Genomic DNA, 23,608 nt, shown 5'->3' with positions numbered 1-23,608 from the left:
GATTTTGGCCACTATTCTGGGAAAAATAGCCTTGGAATAAGTTTCTCCAGTTCTCTTAATGGTAATGTGAACTACCTTGTGTTTTAAAATACATCCCTTATACTGCTTGAATCAGCCAGAGTGGACTCAATTGCTTGTAGCTAAGAAGCCTAACCAGTACAATTCCCCTCCAATGTTCCATTCTTAGGAGGAATAGTATGCTTCCAAACATCAAAAAATATTGAACTAGGGCTTCCCTGGTGGTGCAGTGGTTAAGAATCCGCCTGCCAATGCAGGGGACATGGGTTCGAGCCCTGGTCCAGGAAGATCCCACATGCCACAGGGCAACTAAGCCCACGTGCCACAACTACTGAGCCTGCGCTCTAGAGCCAGCGAGCCACAACTACTGAGCCCGCATGCCACAACTACTGAAGCCCACACACCTAGAGCCCATGCTCCACAACAAGAGAAGCCACCGCAATGAGAAGCCTGTGCACCGCAACGAACAGTAGCCCCAGCTCGCTGCAAATAGAGAAAGCCCGCGCGCAGCAACGAAGACCCAACACAGCCAAAATTAAATAAATAAAATAAATAAATTTATAAAAATAAATAAATAAATAAAATTATAAAAAGATATCGAACTAACTTTTAATTCTAAAAATCCTTGTTCACAAGAGTATCTACTGATAGACCTGTGCACAAGAATTCAAAGATTACAGAGTTCCTAAACGTTGATAGTATCTGAAAAGCTGAATTCAGAAAAGGCACTTCATCAGTAAAGTATTAATATCATAACTCTACACTATTATATTTTCCTAGGTAAAAGAACATGCAAAAATTCCAGTTTGATAGTTTTGCAGAATGACAGATGTTATGGAAATGTCACGAACAGTATTGTCACTAAGTTGGGCTGCATAAAAGAATTTCCACACTATTTGCTTTCCAGATACTTTTCATTCCTTTTATACATTTGGAGCACTTACAAATCTAGAGACCCATGTGGTGCAGCTGGAGCAGAGTCACGTTCAAGGAAGCACAGACCACACCTGAGTTCCAGATATGGCTCATGCCTCTACAAGAACAAAGGGAGGGATCCAGGGATAGAGCCCAACCCGCCATTACGTCCTCTCCCGGCCTCTCCCCCTCAATCTGATGCAGTCCCCTGGATTGCTGCTCAGGTGCTTTTCAAGATAGTTGGAAAAATTATCTGAGATTTTGAATGAATCCATACCTGAGATTTACTGTACTGGAAAAGACCACTTACTTAAAACAGGTTCCAAAGTTTCATAGCAGACATTGAAAAAGTGTTTAGGGTTTTACCTTCAAAAATGAAGCTGAAATTTTTAAAGTTAAATTTATTTTGTATTTAACAAAATTTCGTCTATATTTGCAGCTATGTGCCAATTCTCATAATAAACAAAGAATGAATCAAATCTGGATTTTTTAGCATAATTTTCCCTACAAAATTACAGTCGAGCAAAATATAAACATTCTTCCCTTCACTTTTGATTTTCACAACATCATAAAGTAGAATGTTACTTTTGAAAAAGTAGCATAGGGAATCAATTGTTCGCATGGGCATCTCTTTAATATTTTTGGCATTAAAAATCATTCTTTTTTGGTCAACGACCTCTAGTTTTTTTCCTTCAGTTGTTCACTGGAGTGATTCATCAGGTGTTCATTTGTCAAAGAAGTCCATCATTCCTCCACTTCTTTCAATATCACTTGCATCCATCTTATGAGATTCTGGATCTTTTACAAGATCAGTACTGCACCATGGATTAAATGTGCATTGTATTTATGTTTCATTTTCAGATGTTTGCAAGGTTAATGAAATGACCAGTGACTAACCAACAAAGATGTTGACATACTGGGCCCAGCTAGGTGCTAATATTATGCAACAAAGTACTTTGAGCGGGGTCTAATTTTATAAGTGGTCAGTTCATTGGTGAATATTCTCATATTCCCATGATTGTGAGTCTCTGTGCAACTTGGTTAACTGCAGAGACTGGGTAATATATACTTTGGACAACAAGGATCACTTCAACTTCACCAGGGGTTTGGCTATCTCCACCTCTCTCCTTTCCTAGTGCCTGGAGTTTTGCGGCTTCCTACCATTACACCAACGCTGCATCTCTGAAGTCCAGAAATTGGTCTCACAGAAATGGACCTTACACAAACCTTCAGAGTCCACTTGGGTGTGTCTCAGTTTTGACACATTAAGCTTCTCAGGACATTTAAGTTTTATAATTTTGGTCAGAACTGTAGTTCCAAGTTAAATACGCGTTTCTAAGAGCAAATAATAATGTCTTAGTAAATTTTTAAAATCACATGGTAACATCAGTGTCTTTCTACATGTCTCAACAACAACAGAACTATCAGTGTTGGAACCCTAACTTTTTAGTGAGGATATAAACGCAGTCATCAGTCTGTAAATTAAGAAAAGAGTTGTCGCATATTTATGTTCAAATAGTTTTCTATCCATTTAGTCATATTTCACACTTTGTTTTTTAATTTTAAATTTTGAAAACTTAGCTTAGTTTTGAAGAATGAAGTATTTGCTGGCTATGATCACTTCAAATCATTACCAGAAAGTGAATTAAGCAATATTTTCACTTCGTAATTTAAAACTATGACTTTTTAATAAAATATCATCTAAAATATGTATGCTGTTGGACAGCATATTCTTGAAATGTGTGCAAAATAAACAATCATTAATTTTCCTATTTGCTCTTTTAAAACAATTTTATTGCGTTGAGGGTGTAGGTTTCAGGAGGTAATGTAGTTTGCCAAATTCTGTAATTCTTTTTTTTTTTTTTTTTTTTTTAAGTCATACAGGGTGTGGTGCCTTCAGAAAATTTTTAACAAGTTGTAATTCTTGGTGTTTTTTTCCTTCGCATTTTCAAAAATAGTAAGAAAATCTAAACCCCACAGGGAAATTCTGGCTCCTACTATTGACTCCTGGATTCCCCTCCTCTAAAAAGTGAGATTATTCTCTGCCGCCAGTTGTTGCTTATTTCCTTGCCCGGAGTATTTATGTTCTTAACACTGTAGGCTCATTGTTAGAAATGAAGTCTTAGGACTTCTCTGGTGGCACAGCGGGTAAGAATCTGCCTGCCAATGCAGGGGACACGGGTTCGAGCCCTGGTCCAGGAAGATACCACATGCCGTGGAGCAACTAAGCCTGTGTGCCACAACTACTGAAGCCCACGTGCCTAGAGCCCGTGCTCCGCAAGAAGAGGAGGCACCGCAATGAGAAGCCCGCGCACCCCAACGAAGAGCAGCCCCCTCTGGCCGCAACTAGAGAAAGTCCGCGTGCGCCCAGCAATCAAGACCCAATGCAGCCAAAAATAAATGAATAAATTAATTAATTAAAAAAAAGAAAGAAATGAAGTCTTGATAAGTATTATTTTAAGGCTTAATTTTTTTTTGCTTAGAATGGTGAAAATACTTTAGGAGGAACAACACAAATGAGGCATCTGAATTCAGCTATATCCCCTTGTGGTGACGTGGTCATTGAAAACCCCAATGACTCCATTCCATTCTTGTTTTTCTTTTATTAATCCCTAGTTATTGGGAAGCACTTAGCAAAATAAATATTTAAAATTATTTTTAATTAAAATTAATTAAAAGTCATAAAGGAAAGCCTTGATTCCATAGACTGCAATTGTTCTTAGAAAAACAAATTCTCTAATCAATACTACAGAAAAAGGCATCGCTGGAAAAGATCTTTGAAGAACAGAGAGGCACCAGCAAAGAAGCGCTATTCTCAGGACGTAACATGGGGTGGTGAGAGCTGACGATGCGGAGTTTGTCTCCGTTATTTGTCACGGTAATGACAAGTCACTCACTAATCACACGGCTGAAAACTCACTTCTAAACCGCCCCCCGCCTCCCGCTCAGAACCTATCTCCCTATTCTCATACACCAGTAAAAGCAAAAAGAAATCTACTGAGATTGTGTGTGTGTAAAGTAAGAGAATTAGAGTAGGAGTTAAAATATAGTAGAATCTCTCTTCTACTTTCTCTTTTCTTTCTTTGAATCTAGATGTCGGAAGGAGGAACCCTCTTTTCCAGCAATCAGCAAGCACGAACACTTTTTATTTAGAAGCAACTAGAGAAAAACACTCCCCAAAGCAAAGCAAACCAAGGCTACCCCCCTCCAACCCTCCTCCCACCCCATCATCTGTGGATCAAGGCGCCAGGTCCCATTTGGGTACCACGCGGAAGGGGGTTCCCTTTCATCCTTCTCTCCACCACCCCTGCCCGAGGGATGTGAGCGGGGTGCGGGTCCCGGGGTGCCAGCGAGGAGCCGCCCGCCCCCCCCGCCCGCCCCGAGAGAGGAGGCGGCTCCGGCCTGGGAGCCGCCCCCTCTCGCCGCCGGAGAACAAACGGGATATTCAGCAGTGGCCTGTGGCTGCCAGAGGAACTCCTCAGGGGAGATTAAGCGGCGAGGCAGACTGCACCGTAATCGCCTCTAGAAAAGCGCCCCGGCCCCGCCTGCCGCGCACGCCCGGCTACCTGGGCTGCCCCGCGGCGGCGCGCGCGAGAGAGAGCGGGAGAGGGCTCGCCGGGGTGCGGGGCGCGCCGGGGCGGGAGTCCGGGCCGGTGCGGAGCGCGCGGTGCTCCGGGGTGCGCGCCGGCGTGGGGCGAGCCCCGAGCGTCTCCACCGGCCATGAGGGGCGCGGGCGCCTGGGCCCCGCTCTGCCTGCTGCTGGCCGCCGCCGCCGCCCAGCCCTCGCGGCCGCAGCCCCCGGAGAGGTAACGCGACCCCCGCCCGCGCTCCCTCCCTTCCTCCCTCTCTTTCCCTCGCCCACGGCTTGGCTTTACCCACTCCGCTTCGGGGCGCCGGGGGACCCACGCGCCACCAGGACCCCAGGATGGCGACCGTCCTCGGGGCTCCTTCCGGCGCCCCCCAGCTCCGCCCGCCCCACGGCCCCGCAGCTGGCCGGCCACCACCTCTCCTCTCCCCGAAGGTTCAGGCGGGCGCTGGGAAGCACTGGGACCCAAATGTGTGGACTTTGGTTTGCTCCTGTTTTCTTCCCCGGAGAGGCTTTGCCCAGAGACAGAAGCCTAGGGAAAAACGCGAGTTGCCCGGCGCCCGGGGAGCGGCTTTTGGCAAGTTTAACTCTTCAGCCTCTGAGCTGCCAGATGGCTCCAGGACCTGGGCCGGGAGACCTGCCCTATGGCCAGTTTTGCCATCTCCTTTCCCACCTCCATCACCATCAACCTCCCTTTTCAATGGGAGGCTCTGCCAATGGCCAACGATTTTCAAAGAGAGAATTAGGCATCTCTCCAAATCCAGGAAATTAAAACTTTTTCATATTAACCAATTACTTGTCTAGCTTTAAAACCATTCACTTCAGGGAGCCTAGCTCTCACCCTCTCTCTCTCTCTCTCTCACTCCCCGCAGTTAAATTTTCCATTTACCATTTTCCTGTAAGATCTTACCACTTACGTGGAGGACTTGATTGCATATGGATGGATGGATGGATAGATTGATCTTGTTATCATGGTGGAGACAGATGGCAGCTGGACTGAATGTTTTATCAGGCTAGAATTTATTCTAAGAGCTAACAAGTATTTCAAATCCCGTATATGATGCAGGCAGTTAATTGTCAGTATTCACTTTAATCATATTAATAGACTGCATCTTTCTGAAATTGACATTAAATTGTTAGACAGTGTTTCAAATTTCTTTTCCTCTTTTATTTTCCCAGACCTGTTTTCACATGTGGCGGCATTCTTACTGGAGAGTCTGGCTTTATTGGCAGCGAAGGTTTTCCTGGAGTGTACCCTCCAAATAGCAAATGTACCTGGAAAATCACAGTAAGCATTTTTTAAAAGGGTATTCTCCAAAAGTGAATATTGGAAACAGTGGAAGAGCTGCTGCTTTTTTCCTCTGCTGTCAGAATTTGGGTTGGGGACAAATGTCTGTAATAGTGAAATGTTGGATTTATCTCAACTATTTGGGAGATTTTTAATAGAACTAGTGGTGCCCTGCATTAACAGTTAGAAAGGGCTCGAGATAATGCTTGGAGGGATAAATTCTTAAAGCAGATGTGTGTCTGAAAACCCAGTCTAACTCAGCTGAGTTTCATGGATTCAAAATTAAGGCTATCTTCAGGCAAAGACCCATCATAAAGACTTCTAGAAGCTGTTTGTTGCCTGTGCCTTTCATAAATGTCTCCCAGTGGCGGATAGAAGATCAAAGGTAGTACTCACCTCTGACTACTTTATAACCATTAGGGGGGAAAAAAGGGGAAAGAAAAAGAAAAAAACAATCCCACTTAATGTCTCTGACTTAAAACCACCACTAAAGGCAATCTAAGAATAGAGAATAGCAATAACTTAGGGGAGAAAAAGCCTAAATATCAAACAAAAACTAACAAAATGCCCAGGGTGGTTAGTAATGGCATAGGTTATGCTGAGTCAAGATAAGAAATCAGATTTAGAGACAGCCAGCCTTAAAAAAATAAGTCTGGATTTAGTCAGCCAGAGTGAGTCATCTTTCCAAGTGAGCATAGTAGTGACCATTATCTTCTTCATTTTTTTCAATTTTGGGAAGTTGTTTGGTAATTGAACACATTAGTTCACTGAAAGCTTCATTCAGTCAGATTGTACCACCCAGGAATTAATGATTTTTAAAAGTAGGTACCTCTTATTGAGCACTTACTGGGTGCCAGGCACTGTGCCAAGTAGGTAACAAGCATAATCTCACTGAATCTTTGAAATCACTGTGAGGAAGTATTATTATCCCCATTTTACAGATGAGGAAGCTGAGGTCTAGAACAATGATGTAAACTGACTTGATCAAGCACTGGGTAAGTCCAACTTTCTACAAAGTAAAGCCTATTTTGCAGTGAGGCCTTCCCACCAAGAAGGTCATTTGACAGGCAGATATGAGGGGGTCTCCTTCCTTAAATAAAAGTCAGCTCCTATATGCATTGATGCTCTCCTATAAAATATCGGCTATCTAATGAATTGGTACAGATTTCATTACGTTATTGCAACACATGGGGCCAGGAGAGGATGGTCATGAAAAATAGCTCTGCAATATTGATATTAGCATAAATGTGAAATAAGGCTCTAAAACAAACATGTAACTTGGTTTTTATGTTATAGTTGTGTTTCAGTTATGATTAAATGGCTGTAAGTTTAAAATGACCCAAGGAAATTAGTGACTGAGAGGCACCATGTGCCTAGCAAGTAGACTCATGGTTAGCCCAGTGTTTTGGGTCTTCGGGGCATTGTTAGTGTTGGAGGTGGGGAAGGGTGTCCAGTGAAAGTTGTCCTTGGTAAAGGAGGGGTGTGCCCTCGCAGAGGCCTGACTACCTTATTTTTATGTGTGGGGAAGAGGACGTGTAATGGATGCTCGTTATGGATACAATGTAAAGGTGAGGCATGCTGGCTCTCATTCCATCACTCATAAGCCGTGTGATGGATTTATCTTTAAACCTCAGGACTGTTGTGAAGATAACATGAGATGGTATGTATAAAGCTCTTTGGCTGAGTGTCTGCGATATAAGAAGTGCTCACTAAACGTTAGCTACCACCGTTACCGCTGTTGCTGGTATTGACTCATCCTTTCTTCTGACTGGTAGGCAATATGTCAGATCACTGCCACCCCCTTAGTATATTGGCTAAGCTGGGCTTGGCATCAGCTTTAAAGCAGCTCAGACTTTGATGGAACAATAGACTTTGTTATGTGTATCTAGGAAGCACTTACTTCTGTGCTTGGGTTCTCCTGTAATCTTACTGGAGAGAGTCCATGTGCGTTAGGACTAGGTTGGCTCCTAGCAACAGAGATCCAAAGTAACAATCGCTCAACCAGAAGCTTGGTTCTCTCCCGTGTAAAGGAATCTGGAGGTAGGCAATCCAAGATTGGTGTGGCAACCTCAAATCATTAGGCACTCAGTATCCACTTAGATGTGTGCTCAAGGTCCAGCCATCAGGTTCATGGTTTAGCCAACAAAAGGGAAGAGAGGAAGGGCACAGATGCTCCCTTTAAGGACATTGTGCAGAATTACCTGCACCTTGCTGTTTACATTGCACTGGCTAGTTATTAGTTACATGGCCACTTCTAGCTTCAGGGAAGCCCTGAAATGAAGTCTTCATGTCAGGAATCCATGTGCTCCGCTAAAATTCAAGAGTCTTCTTTTGAATAAAAGTCTTCTATCAACTGTGGAAAGAAGGGAAAACAAGCAAACAACAAGCAGTCTCTGTGACATATTTATTTGTGGTTTGCCCAGGCTGCCTGAACTAATGCTCAAAAGTTGAGTAGCAAATGCCAGCCTTTTTTGAAAAATATATATTTTTAGAAAGCATAGGTAATGCACAAGAAAGGACTGCACAATTTGCTTTTCTAGTGAAAAGCTTTATAGTTTTCACTCTTAGCCATTTGATTCTGTTTCAAGGGGCTGCCTCTTTTATGTTTGCATATGCGTAGCACCAAGAACTTCCAGAGGAGCCCAGCACATTCTCCTGGTTATAATTACAGCCTCAGCAGAATGTTCCCAAAGGCCTTGGATGCTCTCAAGATCTCAGTTTCAAAATATCTTCATTTCTTTGTATTTTGCAAGGAAAAGCACTGAATCGTTGGGAAAAATATTCCCAGTTCTTCTTCATGGTCCTCTGGTGTGTCAGAGTAGAAGGAGGGAGCTCCCTAGCTTCTGTATATCCTTGGGTTGATAAAAGAAGGGGGACTGTGGTAGCGCTAAAGCTTGTAGAAGCTGGTAGCCCTAAGGTCTGTCATTCATTCAGCAAATGTGTGTTGGGTCTTGGGTACTACTGGAGTTTTGGTGAACAAGGCAGCCAAGCTCCTTGCCCTCATGCAGCTATCATCCTAGTTTGGAGAGACAGGCAGTTAATGTTTAAACAAACAAGTAAACAAAATATTACATAGTGATAACTGAATTATAAAAATAAAATAGATACTACTTCATATCCATCAGGATGGCTATTATTAAAAAAACAGAAAATAATAAGTGTTGGCAAAGATGTGAAGACACTGGAACCCTTGTGCATTGCTGGTAGGAATGTAAAATGGTGCAGCTACTGCGGAAACAATAGGATACTTTCTCAAGGAGTTAAACTTAGAATTACCATATTACCCAGAAATTCCACTTTGGGGTATATACCCAAAAGATGTTAAAGCTGGGATTTGAACAGATATTTATATACGTCCATATTCATGGCAGCGTTACTCACAATAGCCAAAAGTTGGAAGCAACCCAAGTATCTATCCATAGATGAATGGACAAACACAATATGGTATACAAAGGAACATTACTCAGCTTTAAAAAGTAAGGAAATTCTGACACATGCCACAACATGGGTGGACCTTGAAGACACTATGCTAAGTGAAATAAGCCAGTCACAAAAGAACAAATATTGTGTGATTCTGCTTACATGAGGCACCTACAGTAATCAAAATCATAGAGACAGGAAGTAGAATGGTAGTTTCCACAGGCTGGGGAGGTAGAGGAATGAGAGTTAGTATTTAATGGATACAGAGTTTCAGTTGGGAAAGATGAGAAAGTTCTGGAGATGGATGATGGTGATTGTTGCACAACTTAATGCCACTGACCCATACACTTCAAAATGGCGAAAATTGTACATTGTATGTTATGTTTTACCGCAATAAAGAATTTTTTTAAATAAAATAAAACAGAGCAGTGGAATATTAGATAATAACCGTATAATTCCAAAAGGGCAAATCTGTAGAGACAGAGAGTAGATTGTGGTTGCCTGGGGCAGGGGATAGGTATGGAGATTAACAGTTAATGGTCATGAGGGATCTCAGAGGTGGAAATGACCTATGGTGATGGTTGTACAACTTGGTATAGTTACTAAAAATTATTTAATTGTGCCGTTAAAATGGGTGAGTTTTATAATATGTTAAATATACCTCAAGAAATATGTAGAAAAAACCCAACAAACATAACATAGTGGTGGGATAGAAGTAGCTATGGATGAGGTGATTGGGAATGGCCACTCTGAGGAGGTGACATTTGAGCTGAGGCCTGAGTGATAAGGATCCAGCCATGTGAAAGTCTGGGGAAGAGCATTTTAGGCAGAGGGACCGGCAGGTGCAACGGCCCTGAGGTACAGACAAGCTTGATTTGTCTGAAGAACAGCCAGGAGGTCACTGTGGCTGGAACAGAATGAGTAAGGGGGACGATGGGAGAAGTAAAAAAGGTGAGCAGGGCCCTGTAGGCCATGGTGAAGAGTTGGAATTTTATTTTGAGTAGGAAGCCACTGGAGAATCTTAAGCAAAGGAGTGAGATGTTCTGATTTTAAAAATCATTCTGGCTGCTGTGTGGAAGATGAATTGTAGGGCGTTAAGAGTGGAAACAGGGAGACCAGTTAGGAAGCTGTGTGGTCTCCAGGAGAGAGAAGATGGTAGAATGGGCAAGAGGGATAACCAAGGAGATGAAGAAATGTGGACTCTTCTGCCTAAAGCAGTTGTCTTAGCAGTTCTGAACGCAGCTAGGGTGGAGTGGCACCAGCCAAGAGGCCCAACGCACCAGGCTCTGGACCCTTGCTTGACATCTGCTCCAGACAGAGCTGTGCTCTGGTGTGGCCTCATCCAAGGCAGTCCATTAAAGGCTTTCTGGAAACCAGTGGATCCAGTCCATTTTCCAGCTCCTGCAGTCAGTAAACCAAGAATAGAATTCCCACTGGTTATTCAACATCGTAGAGACCCCTCAAGACGGAAGAGCCTGAGAGTAGCCCCCAAACTCAAGTTCCCGTAGCTAGAAAGGTCCTGCTTCTTACCACTCATCTGCTTCGCAGTTCATTCTTCCAGACTGGAGAGCTGTGTCCCAGCAAGGTGGCTTTCACCACCAAATCCTCTTCATCAAACTCTATCTTATCAGTGGGGGTGTGGAGGTGGGAAAGGCCTAATGTTAAGGTCTGTATACTTTGAGAAAGGTGAAGGCTAGTGGTCACAAGCAAACTTTCTAGCCATTTGTATTGGACTTTCTGAGATGGAAGTACAACTTGCAGAATGGAAATTTAGATTTGCCCTTAAATGATAGGACTTTAACATTTTCCTTGCTATTTCTTGGACAGCTGCACTGTCTAAATACACTATCAACATTGACTATTTAAATTTAAACTAATTAAAATTAAGTTAAAAATTAAAAATCCAGTTCCTCAGTCACCCTGGCCATATTTCAGATGCTCAATGGCCACATGTAGATGGCAACCACCATATTGGACAGTATATAATATGAATATTTCCATCATCACAAAAAGTTCCTTTGGGCAGTGCTGTTCTAGAAAAATTTCGAGGTTAATTTTACTCATGTGAAGATATGTTGAGGACGCACGTGCTCCGTGCTGCTTACTTCTGCTTTGCAGACGAGGAAGCTGACGCTTGTTCTGTGTAGTGCTGAAACTGTGCCTGGAACTCAAGCCTCTTGACTCAACTCTATCTTTCTGGCCACCAACTCCTGGTGACCTCAACTAGTCTTAGGTTTTACTAATTAATTTTGCTGAGTGTGTTCTGAAAAACGTATGGCTAGAGTTCAAATCAGAGAATTTGAGGGTTAAATTGTTAAATATTTTGTTACTAATGATGGAGTTGAGGGTTTCTTAGTTTCTCCTAAGAGTTGAGGTTCAAGACTGTAACCTAAGGGGCATCTGCATAAAATACCAAGTCTGCATACATGGGGGGTGGATAGGACTTAAGTATGATCTGACAGCTAAGGGAAGTATAATTTTTGGAAAATGGTGGCTGGTCTTCTAAGCAGGCTTGGAAGGACAACATGACTGGGTTGAGGCAAAAGTCACCCAAAGTGATTGAAGGATGAGAGCTAGTAACTGCGCCTGTACCAAGCCCGGCACCAAGAAATGAAACTCCAAGTATTGACATAGCACCACCTGGACCGCTCTATCACAGTTTGTCCCCCTGCTGGGTACGTGTGCCCAAAGGGGCAAGACTGTGCAGGAGACAGTAAGAGACCTCTGAGATCCCTAAAACAAGTCAGGGAGAGTGGACCAGTGTCAAAAAGAGCGCAGCCGGTGGGCTGTGGCTCACTGCTATACTGGCAAGGCGCGTTTACCAAGAGCCCACCAAGCACGGCTGTAGGTGCTGGAGACACACAGATGAATACCTGGGAGACGTGAGCATGGGAGGCTGCCTGGGATGACGCATCCCCCAGGCTCTGGGTGGGAAGGGAAATAAAACCCAACAGGCACCTTGCCTTCTTGGCTCCACCGGCACAAAGATCACCATTCTATTAACGGTTTCCTTATAAATTCATTGCAAACGTGGCAAGTCACCCAATCCTTCGGTTCCTTGATCTTTTCATCAATAACTTGTTCATTTTATAATCCCAGGAGAATTAGAGATTTATATTAATGATTTGACACAATTTTGAAAAAAAAAAAAGAGAAGAGGCTTTAGTAGCAAAATAATACCTTGTGAAAACAACTCTATTCAGAATTTGACTTGGGCTGCATATGGTATGGCCAGCTAAGTGGAACCAGCTGAAACTTGGTTTATAGCAACTATGCAAATTAGAGGAAACTTGAAGCCTAGAACATTCTGGGAACTCTCCTCGAATAGGTATGTAGGAATTGTTATTTTAAATTGGTTCCCGAAGTTAAAACTAAATATTGCATCTGAACTCCTGCTGTTATCTAACAGAAACAGCAGTTGGTATGCAGATGTCAGTGAAAATGATTTTGTTCTTAGATTTAAAGGTGGGCATAATTTACAAAACAGTTTTTAAAAATGAGATTATTCATGTATGTGATCTTATTGTTATAAAACATTATCAAAATTACAAGGTATTTGTTTATGATTTACATCTCTTTTTTATTTCCAAAAAACGTTTGAAGGTACTGAAATTAGAGAGCAGATTATTGAAGGTTTCAGTTATTATTTTGAGCAGAAATCTGGCTTAGGAAAAAACCAGCCAACATTTGAGCAGTTTAAAATTTGGTGACTCCTTTAACTCTGAAGTAAATAATGTGGGCCAATCAGAAAGTCACAGACTTATGCCAGAGATGGAAGGAGAATTATAGCAATGAATAGAGTCAGTCCTATTTAAGCCGAAAGTATGTGGCAAATTTTTCCTTATTTAGCTAATTCATGCAGAGGAAAAAGGCATAAATTGTCATATGTAGAAGGTCTTCAGATTCCCCAGGTAATACACGTACTGTCATTTTGATAACTACCTTTTTTTTTCTATGCAACTGGAATTAAATATACTGGTTATTATATAGGTCGCAGATCTAAAATAATAACATGTGGTTACTTCATCTGCATCCAGTTCTGTGATGTCAGTGGATACATGTTAGTATGTCCATTTCACAAATGGCAAAAGTGAGGTCTAAAGAACTTGTATCTTGCCTAATATCCCTGCAAATGGTTTGAAAAGACTAGCACATTTTCTGACTCGGTGACATAAATGCACTATTATGCACTTATTTAACAAATAAACATTCGCTCAATGCTTATTGAGAATCCGCTATGTACTGAGCATTGGGCTGGGCCCCAGGGGTAAAAAGTCAAGGCATAGTTTCTATGCTTATGGAGTTTATAATCTGGTAGGGAGTAGCTAGATAAGAAAATCAGTATCAATTATGTTGTGTAAATAATTATGCTACTCACTGTAAGTAGTTTTAAGTATTGATAATGTGGAATAAGGCTTATTGACATTTTAAAAATTATTGAAGTTCTTAGATTATTTAAATGAAAACAATTATTACCTCATGCAAAGAGTAAAAGATGTTATGACCCATTTTACATCTGTGCTGCTCTAAGACTTGAGAAATTGTTGTATGTCCTTTGTTTGACAGCACAGGGCTGTTTTACAACACATGCCTTGATATTTCCAAATACACCTAATAAACAATTGTGTAAAGGCATTCCTTACCATGGGGTGATTTTGTTACTTATGTGTGTTAAAGTCATCATACTGAATCCATCCTCCAAAAGCCTGATTAAGTTTAAATGGCATTCACATTTACTTTAGAGAAATGATAGATTGAAAATGTGATTGGGATTTACATCTTCCCACTAACCTTCATATGGCTTCATGAAAAGCAAGTCAGCAGTGGTAGGGCATGGAATTGCATGAAAATTGAAACATAAAGTGATGTTCTATTTAGATTGGTGCTAGGTATATAATTTGAGAAAACAAATAGTGAATTTAGACAGGAACTCAACATTTAAGTCGCTTAATTATACCTAAGGGTATGGCAAGGGGTTCTAAAATTACTGTAACTGTTATTTGCCTGGCATAACCACAGCAGGACAGATAGCGGAATGGAATTTTGGCCTTAAACACATATTTCCTAGCTTTACAATACATGTAGGATTTAGAATTATATCGAGATTTAAATTCCAGTCAACTATGGGGTTTGTTTTAATGTACCTATACATTTGTTGGACTAAACTTCGTTACTTCAGCTGCCTGAAGAGTAATTTAACCCAATGCTTGGACTTAATATTATTTATATCTAATTCCTTAGTAAAGATGAGTGCAATTAACAGAGAATGTCTGCATACCCAAACTTGAGCACTATATGAATGGGAAAAGAACACTATAGCTACATGTTGTCTGTTTTTTAATTAGGAGAGAATAATTCAGAAATTTTGTGATTCTTATGACACTTAAACTGTCCCAGTTAGGTTTCAATTGATAAAATACTGGGAGCATTAAAACATTTTCCATGCTGCCTTCAGTCCTCTGAGAAGCAGGGGAAATATAAATCCTAAATAAATAAGCAAGTAGGTGACGTTTTCCCACTGGAGCCTCAGCCCAATTTTTCTAAATTTGTTTAGTTTCCTGCTTGCTTTTAAGGGCTTCTGTTGCTTGTTTTGTTTTGTTTTTCTTTGCTGTCTCACATGGAAATCAAATATGTTTTTATTGATTGAAAACATGATGTTTTATTAATGTGCTTATTTGTACCGCTTGTATTTTTAGAGCTGGTCGAAGGCAGATGCCTTAGAAAGGGCTTAATGAGTAGAGAAGAAAATGAGAGACCATGAAAATGAAGTCCTCTTTGGGTATTTCTTTTTTCTGAAAGAGATTCTCTTTAATAATATATTAATGACAAAAAGTCATTTTTCCTGAAACATCACTATAGTAATAGAGCACAAAGATAACACATTTAAAACCCCTCTATTAAAGAGCTGTATAATGAGAAAGCATTTAACAGAAGTAAAACACCCAGAAATGGTTTTAAAGATTGTATTATTAAAAAGACTGATGGAATTAGTTTCACACTCCTATCCCAGAGTTCAATTTATGATATGAAATTATAGGCAAATTTGAATTGTTCCATAAATTTTCAGATTCCTTGCAATCTATCAGGTATTGACAGAAAAAAAAAAGAAAAAGAGAGTGGTTTCATTGGTTAGTTGCTGTATGCTGGAGACCAGAGAAGCATTTGCAGGGCTCCTAATTCTAAGGCTTTCTCTTTTTTTTTTTTTTCACATTGTCCTGCTTTTAGAGTTTGGAAAGTGTTCCCGTGGATAGCTGCTGCACAGTCAAGTTTTATCTGTGTGGATCATTGTTCCTTGATCCTATGAAAAACGTAATCACTAAAACGCCCCTGCACGTTATAATTTAGCAGCTTTATTGACAGTGGCAATGGCGCTTTGGGGGTACTCTTGAATTTCTTACTCTAGGGACTTGGGAGAATAGAAGTGTTTTCTTCAGATATATTATTTGTTAGCTCATAAGAGTCAAGGTGGCAAGTCTCTGTAAAACCAATATAAATATCTAAAAATAAATGGAACAACCACAGAGACGTGGGGAGTTGCAATTAAAGCTGCACAAGCCCTGCCACTAAATATCACCTCTCTTTCACCACCTCAGCCCCAAGACACTCCTGGACATGACATATAATAAAATAGTGTTTCCCAAAGTGCAGAGGGAGGGAGAGACCTTTTAGTCACAGATGATCTGTTCTATGGACCAAGCTGATAAGAAGCACGGGGAAGCCAGTGGAGATTTGATTGCTGCTTACTTTCCTAGAAGTGAATTGATAGTGTTACAGACTAGGGTTCTTGACCTTCCTTAATCGATAGAAATTGATACGAGGCCAGACAAGAAATTCAGGCCGTGCTTTATTGGGGCCCCTGCTGCAGCGGGGGGTGGGGAGCAAAAACAAGTAACATGTTCCCTTGCTCATTTCTGGGGGAGGGCGGCGAGCTGGTTCCTTATATGGAGTGAGGATAAGGGTGTGTCCAGGGGTCGGGCTGGAGGTGTGGCTTAGGTGGCTTGCCCACCCTTTTGGTGGAGTTGAGTGCAGGTGACGTGCACACTACCCCTGTTTTTGCTCCTGGCTCTTCAGAAGTGGCAGTTGGGTTTTTGATCTCTTTGTATCTTGTTGTCCATAATTTGCCCCAACTGGACATGCATGCAGTTATTTTTAGTCCCTTATAGTTTCTTTATATTTTGTTGCTTGAGGAGACATTTTTCCAGGTGCAAGCACTGCAGCAGAGGGTCCCTGGTCCCAGCCTGTCTCAGTAAGGGTCTGATAGAGGTCTGATATAGACTTTCTAAAAGCCCTGGGCTATGATTGACTTTCTGGGAAGAAATCATAATTCATTACAACTATTTTTAAAGTACCTTCCAGAGATCAGATGCTAGGTTGGGCAGAGAGACTGTAATGTTTGGAAAACCATGTCCCAGAACAGGGTTTGGGGTGGCAAGGAGGCTTTCACTAGTCTGGGAAATGTCCCGGAAATGAATCACAGTAGCACAGGGTAACAAGGTTCACGGTGGAGGGTTGTAAGTATGGCATCACTCAGTGACTAGTAGAAAGGGCATTGTCAAGTCATACTGAAATATTTTTCAGCTATTTACTAGGAATGTGATGCAGTTCCCAGAACTTTCCAAAGTTGGTTATCATGGCCAGACCTGCATCGTAAAGGTAACGTGAGGATTGAAGGACGTGGTAGATGAGAGGCCCTTGGCACGGCCCTTGATGCAAGAAAGTACTCAATAAATGGTTTTTTTTCAACCTCTCTTCCAGGACTGTAATAAGTCATAAAAGTGTGGTGTTTGTGTAGAACTTGTCTGCAAGCCAACGCATTTCAAGCTGGATGGTAATCCCTTTGGAGCATGGCTAGCTCCCATGGGTATTGGAAATACCCATTCCTACTCACTATGTCCTTTCTTCACTTAAAATATGGTCTTTCATGAGACTTTGTCCACAGAAGTGCTTCCAAACCTTCCCTGATTCTCCTCAAGCTAACCACCTTCCACCCAGCACCAACTGAGAATGCCCCTTAACTTTTAAAACTAGGGTGTTTAGAGGCAGAGAAAGGATTGTCAGTTAAGAATCGCAAATAATTTTCTGTCTTTAGAGATGGGGATTTTAATTCACTTTTGGAGGCTCAAATCATCAGAATAGTCCCCACTAGTTATACAAATTAAGTAATGAATTTATTCATTTATTCCTAATAGAGATACCCCATGATATATTATTGATAGTTAAGAGTGCAGTTTCTGGAGCCAGACTGCCTGGGTTCAAATACCAGCTCTCCTATTACGGTGGTGAATCTCCGAAGATGACCCCTAAATAACCTCACCTCCTGGTATTCACGCCTTTTTCTAGTACCCCCAAACATTGAATCTTGGCTGGCCCTATGAAAAAATAGAATGAGACAGAAGTGATACTACAAGACTTCTGGGGTTGGGGCATAAGAAATCTTAAAGCTTTTGCCTTAGTCTCTTAAAACATGAACTCTGGGGGAATCTAGCTGCCATAAAAGGACTGCCATGCTATGAGGAAGCCCAAGCTAGCCTCGTAGTGAGAGAGAGAGAAAGATGCTCAGACAGCCCCCAGCTGTTCCAGTATTCCCAGCTGGGGTGCCAGACATATGAGTGAGAAAGTCATCTTGGAGAACCAGCCCCAGTTAAGCCTTCAGACAACTTAAGCCCTAGCTGAGAACTGATACTAATTGCATGAGATAATTCAAGCAAGAATCACCCAGATGAGACCAGTGAAGTCACAAAACCATAAGAAATAAGAGTGCATTGTTGTTTTAAGCCACCAAATTTTGGGGTTGTTTGTTATGCAGCAGTAGATTACCAAAACAGTTACTTACTAGCTGTATGACCTTGAGTTTGTTAGTTAACCTCTTCATGTCCCAGTTTCCTCATCTATAAAATATGGCTAATAATACTCTCTACCTCATAGGATCATTTTGGGCATTAAATTAGTTATTGCATGTACAGTATTAAAAACCGTGCTTAGCACATGGTAAGTACTTGAAAAAAAAGTATTATTCATCCATGAAATATTTATTGAATGCTTAATATGTGTCAGGCCTTGTTTTATATTCTGGAGATATAATAGTGAAGGTTCTTGTACCAATGGTGTTTACTCTCTAGGGGGGAAGAGAGACAATAAAATAGATCACAAATAGTAGGGTGGGAATAAGTACCATGAAGACAATAAAACAAGGTGATGTAATAGAGACTGAGGCTGACGATGTGACACTTGAACTGAAACCTGGGTGATGCAAAGTGTCTCCCCACTGATGGTTCCTGAAGAAATTGTGAGGTCATCACTGCTCTGAATGCAGATGACTAGGTATGTGACATTAAGCAACTTCTGACGTTTCTTGCCCATATGAGTACAAAATATCTTCTGGATGATTACGAGTGGAAAGGCCTTGCTCATGAATTAAGGTTAACTCCTGTGGAGAGGGTAGTGGATTTGGTTTGCTTCTTTGCTTCTTTCTATTTGGTTTGTTTGGCTTTTACTTTTGAAAGGTGCTTTGGGATGTGGACAGGGGAGGAGCTGAAGGGTCAGTTTTTGTACATAATGTTGTCTTGGGTCCCAGGTGACACGGAGTGCTGCAGAGTTGGGAGGAAGGTGTTGTCCTCATCCTGGCTCACAAGTCTCTGCAACTTGGGAGCGTGCAGAATCTTAGGCGCATCAGAAAATAACACCCTTGAAACAGATAGATGCTTCCTCTTCATCGGCCCGTTCAGGGGACTTGGTGGGCACATCCATCACCAGGAACATTCTACTTATCCATTCATCTGTGAATGGACACTTGGGTTATTTCCACATTTTGGCAATTTTGAATAACGCTGCTGTGAACACTGGTGTTCAAGTGTCTGTTTGAGTCCCTGCTTTCAATCCCTTTGGGCATACACCTAGGAGTGGAATTGCTGGATCATGCGCTAATTCTCTGCTTTATGAGGAGCCACCAAACTGCTTTCCAGCAGTAAGAGAGGAAAGACATGTGAACGCTATCACTAGGGAGCCAGACAGCTTTGTGGGCCTGTGTAGACATCCCTTGGAGATACTCCAAAACAACTGAGATTTTAGGGGGGATTCTGGCACAGTCATCAAGCTAATAGGAACTTGCACTGTTGTTCTTTAGGGATTACAACTAAGCATTTATTGTGTGGGGGATACATATATGTGGTAGAAAAAAATTTTTTTTTAGTACAAGGCAATTATCAGGAGCCATGCAACTACCCTAGGAATTGCCCAATATACTTGTTTTAATTATTATATTATAATTGTGATTTATAATTTTAATGAACTTGCTTTATTATTCTCCATAAGTCTTATATATATTTATCCCTATAAATCTGAGCAATGCATATATTGTTTTATTACTCTCTATAAATCTTAGCTATTTATATATCTGAAAATAATGAAACTATATTTCTTAGTAGAGAAATAAATCATAGAATTTATTAGAATAGAAGTCAGAAAGGAATTACCAGAAAGCATTCCTGACTGTCTATCCCCCAGTGCAGACTGGAATCTACTTCCTCTGTGTTCCCGTAGCATCCGGGGAGTATCTTTATTGCAACACTGATCACTGATCATCTGTTTACTAATCTGTCTCCTCTACTAAACTGAAAAGCTCTTGAGGACAAGACCCTTATTTTAGTTGTCTGTTCTCCTAGTAGCTAACATAGTGCTTGACACAGGCAATAGTTGCTGATGAAAGAATGAATGCATAAATGAATGAATGTTCGAATGAATGAGTGAATGAATGAATAGATCAATGACTACACCTCCTTTTAGGCAGAACAGCACAGAAGCTATAGATCTCTGCAGAAGAGTATCAACTTATTGCCAAAGATCTCTAGGGAAGGAGACTTATTCTGAAAATGTTTGTAATCTGCAGAATGCTACCGTTAAAAGAGATGCTCCCTTCCTGCATCCTCCTTGCTTCTAGTTGTGTGCCATATGTGTGCTGTTTGCACCTCCCCCTGCGTTTGTGCATTATCAGTCACCTTATGGTTGTACTGGGTGACCACCAGTCAGTCAGCATAACATCAGTGACATGGACAGAACAACACACCCTGTGGATTTAATGTCGATTTCTGAATATTTACTTTCCAATATGGGTGAGCATTCTTAGATGCATCATTGTGTGAACTTCTTCTTCGGTGCCTTCTGTTCCACTGCACGGTGTCACTATAAATAAGCATCACACTTCTCATATATGCAAAAGTACAGTGCTGCAATATTAACGTTGACTTTGTAAGCTGTTAGTTTTATGTATAAAACCATTCGGGGTTGGAATTTGTAAATAGTTAAGTAGAGAAATAGATAAACAGTTAATATGAATTAAGAGTGCGTTCTTTTTTTTTAAATTTTATTTTATTAAAAAAATGTTTTTTTATACAGCAGGTTCTTATTAGTTATCCATTTTATACATATTAGTGTATACATGTCAATCCCAATCTCCCAATTCATCCCACCACCACCACCAAGAGTGTGTTCTGTTAGCTACTTCACTTTGGTAAAAACGTTATTTTCTTTTAAAGCCAACACATCCTTATAAAAATGTATGTGATAGAAGGCTGAATGAAAGAGATTAGATTATAGCATAATTCTCACATTTGTAGAATTGCTTGGTTGAATGAGTATTTATAACATTGAATAATATCACCTTAAGTATTATATTTAAGTTTAGGTATTTCATTCCATTTAGCCAATAAATCTTTTGGAAAAAAAAAAGTCATTTGTGGGGAATTCTTCACATCTTGTGAGGATGAATTAACAGTAAAATTGTCATCCTGTTGATGATGATACTTGCCTCTGGCTGAGTAGTGATTTTCGCACTTCCCCAAGATATGTATTCAGTGATCCTGGGGGCTTTTATGAGGGAAACAGACATGGTAGCTTCTGTTGCAAAGCCAGGCAACAAGAGGCAAGCTTTTTCTTCCCACTTAGTGTTACTTTGTGAGCTGTGACGAAGACACAAGATGGAGCACCTATGAGGGATGCAACAAGGAAGGATGCTGGTATGGGAATCAATGAAATTATTTTATCTGATTTAGGCAAAAAATATTTACTGAGCACCTACCATGTTCTAGGCAGTGTTTGGGCACCAGGGATATGTCAATGAACCGGGCAGACAGAGATTCTTGCCCTCAAGGAGCTTTGCATGCCTGGCATGTGCTGGGAGCAGCGAAGAAGCCTGTGGAGTGAACAAAGGGGAAGGGAGCAGACGCTGAGGTCAGACAGGGAAGGGTGGGGTAGATCCTATAAGGCCTGGAGACCAGTGTGCATGAGATAGAGAGCCTATCAGTCAGGGTCTCCATGGAAAACAGCATGCTTGAAATAGCATGTTGGGGATGGGGTGTTGTTTACAGAGAAGCTGTTTAAAAAGGGTAGGGAAGCCTAGAGGAGAGAGATATTACTAGAACATGCTTGAAATAGCATGTTGGGGATGGGGTGTTGTTTACAGAGAAGCTGTTTAAAAAGGGTAGGGAAGCCTAGAGGAGAGAGATATTACTAGAACCCAGGAGTCAACCCAAGGGAACCTCACAGAGAAGGAGCCAGGGAAGTTAATATCCTGACCTAATTCTCTTCCGTGTTTTCCATTTCCTGTTGGGGCTTCCCATGGCCACAACACCCGAAGACAGTGGTTGATGCATTGATCTAGGTCAACCACCCAGTAAGGGGAGTAGGATGGAGATGGGAGGAGAATGGATCCAGAGGGACAAATGGAAGACATTGGGCACAGGAAGCCTGTATCAGCAGTCTCCAGAGAAACAGGACCAGTAGGACGTGGATATACATATACACACATGCATATATACATACAAACATATACACATGTGCATATAATGTACATATATGTATACATATAAACACACATACATGTATATATAAATATATACATACATATACATACATACATACATACATATATAAAGAGATTTGTTTCAAGGAATTGGCTTATGCAATTATGGAGGCTGGCCAATCTGAAATTTGTAGGTCAGGTCAATTGTCTGGATTCTGTCAGTCGGGAGCTGAGATGCTGCAGTCGGGGCCGAATTCCTTCTTCCTCAGGGAAAGGTTTTGCTCTTAAGGCCATTCAGCTGATTTGATGAAGCCCACCCACATTATCAAGACAGCCTTACTTAGTGAGTTGGTTGTAGATGTGAACACATCTATGAAATACCTTCATGGCAACACCTAGGTTAGTGATCGATTGAATCATTAGGTGCTACAGCCCAGCCAAGTTGACACATGAAACTAACCATCCAGAGCCACATCAGGGTTCTGGGCCAGGAGTGACATAATGTGACTTGTGCTTGTAAAGGATCACCTGGATGCTGTGTTGAGAATTGAGCATAGGATGCTGGGGTGGAGACTAGGTGGGAGGGTCCTTCTGTAATTTAGATGAGAGGAGATGATGGCTTGGACCAGCATGGGAGCCACGGAGGAGGTGAGGGATGGTCAGTGTCTGGATATACTTTAAAGTAGAGCCAATAAGAATTGTCGATGGACAAAATGTAGGGTGGAAGAGAAACAGAGGAGCCAAGGATGGCTTCAGAATTCTTAGCCCGAGCAAACCGGAAGGAGGAGATCAAGGTGGCACAGAAGGTGGGGTGGAGCGGATTTGCCGGGGTGAGCAGGGGTTCCGTTTTGACATGTTAAGCTGGGGTGTACATCAGACCCCACAGCAAAATGTCCTTCCAGATACTGCTTAACCAGCAGAGAGAACAGGCGGCAGGTAACAGATTGCTTCCTATTCTTGATTCAGTGCCTCAGAAAAAGTAACGAAAATGTTACAAACTTGATCAAATGGCAGCAGTGAGCCCCATCTTTAAAGCGTGGGGTTCAAGGAACTGGCTGCAGTATAGGACTATGCTTAGGTGTGCTGGCAGTTGAAGATAAAGGTGCTCATGAAGCTTTTGAAATGAAGAAGGTATATAGTAAAAAACAAAAAAATCACTTCACTTCACTGTTAATGTCTATAAAGACATTTCTTCTGCTTCAGTGACCTGCTCTGGTGTATTATAGCAATAAATCCTATTTCTTGCCTACCCTAAACCTATTATTCAGAGCCATAACGTCACTATTTTACATTGAAAATTAGGAATTGGAATCTTTTGAGTTTGAACTGGGGTACAAAGTGTTTGGTTGCTGAGACTTTGGGATATTCCCAACACCGGATGTTTTCCTTCACATTTCAGAGAAATAAATCAATAACTTAACATTGGGCATATTTTCAAGCTACACCCAAATGCTGCAGCAGAAAGTGAAAAAATACTTTCTAGAGCTAAATATCAAGACAGAATCAGGAACCCATTCACTGCTCTTGCCCAAATTGAAACAGTCAGCTTTCTAGGCCTTGAGTGTGATAAATCCATCAGTCTAAC

At 41.4% G+C, this 23,608-nt stretch overlaps 1 protein-coding gene across 1 annotated transcript in view; it reads left to right on the top strand.

Annotated features, from left to right (window-relative positions):
- The first annotated feature begins 4,197 nt into the window (after nt 1-4,197).
- Nucleotides 4,198-23,608, top strand: part of PCOLCE2 (procollagen C-endopeptidase enhancer 2) — a 74,216-nt gene continuing 54,805 nt past the window's right edge. The window contains exons 1-2 of the mRNA XM_036851778.1: nt 4,198-4,739; nt 5,699-5,807. Of these exons, the coding sequence (XP_036707673.1) occupies nt 4,654-4,739; nt 5,699-5,807 (195 nt within the window). The 5' untranslated portion in view covers nt 4,198-4,653. The remainder of the gene's footprint in view (nt 4,740-5,698; nt 5,808-23,608) is intronic.

The sequence above is a fragment of the Balaenoptera musculus genome, chromosome 4 (assembly GCF_009873245.2).
Source record: "Balaenoptera musculus isolate JJ_BM4_2016_0621 chromosome 4, mBalMus1.pri.v3, whole genome shotgun sequence".
Taxonomy (NCBI): Eukaryota; Metazoa; Chordata; class Mammalia; order Artiodactyla; family Balaenopteridae; genus Balaenoptera; species Balaenoptera musculus.
Note: the sequence above shows the minus strand (reverse complement) of the source record. Positions and strands in the feature narration are given on the sequence as shown.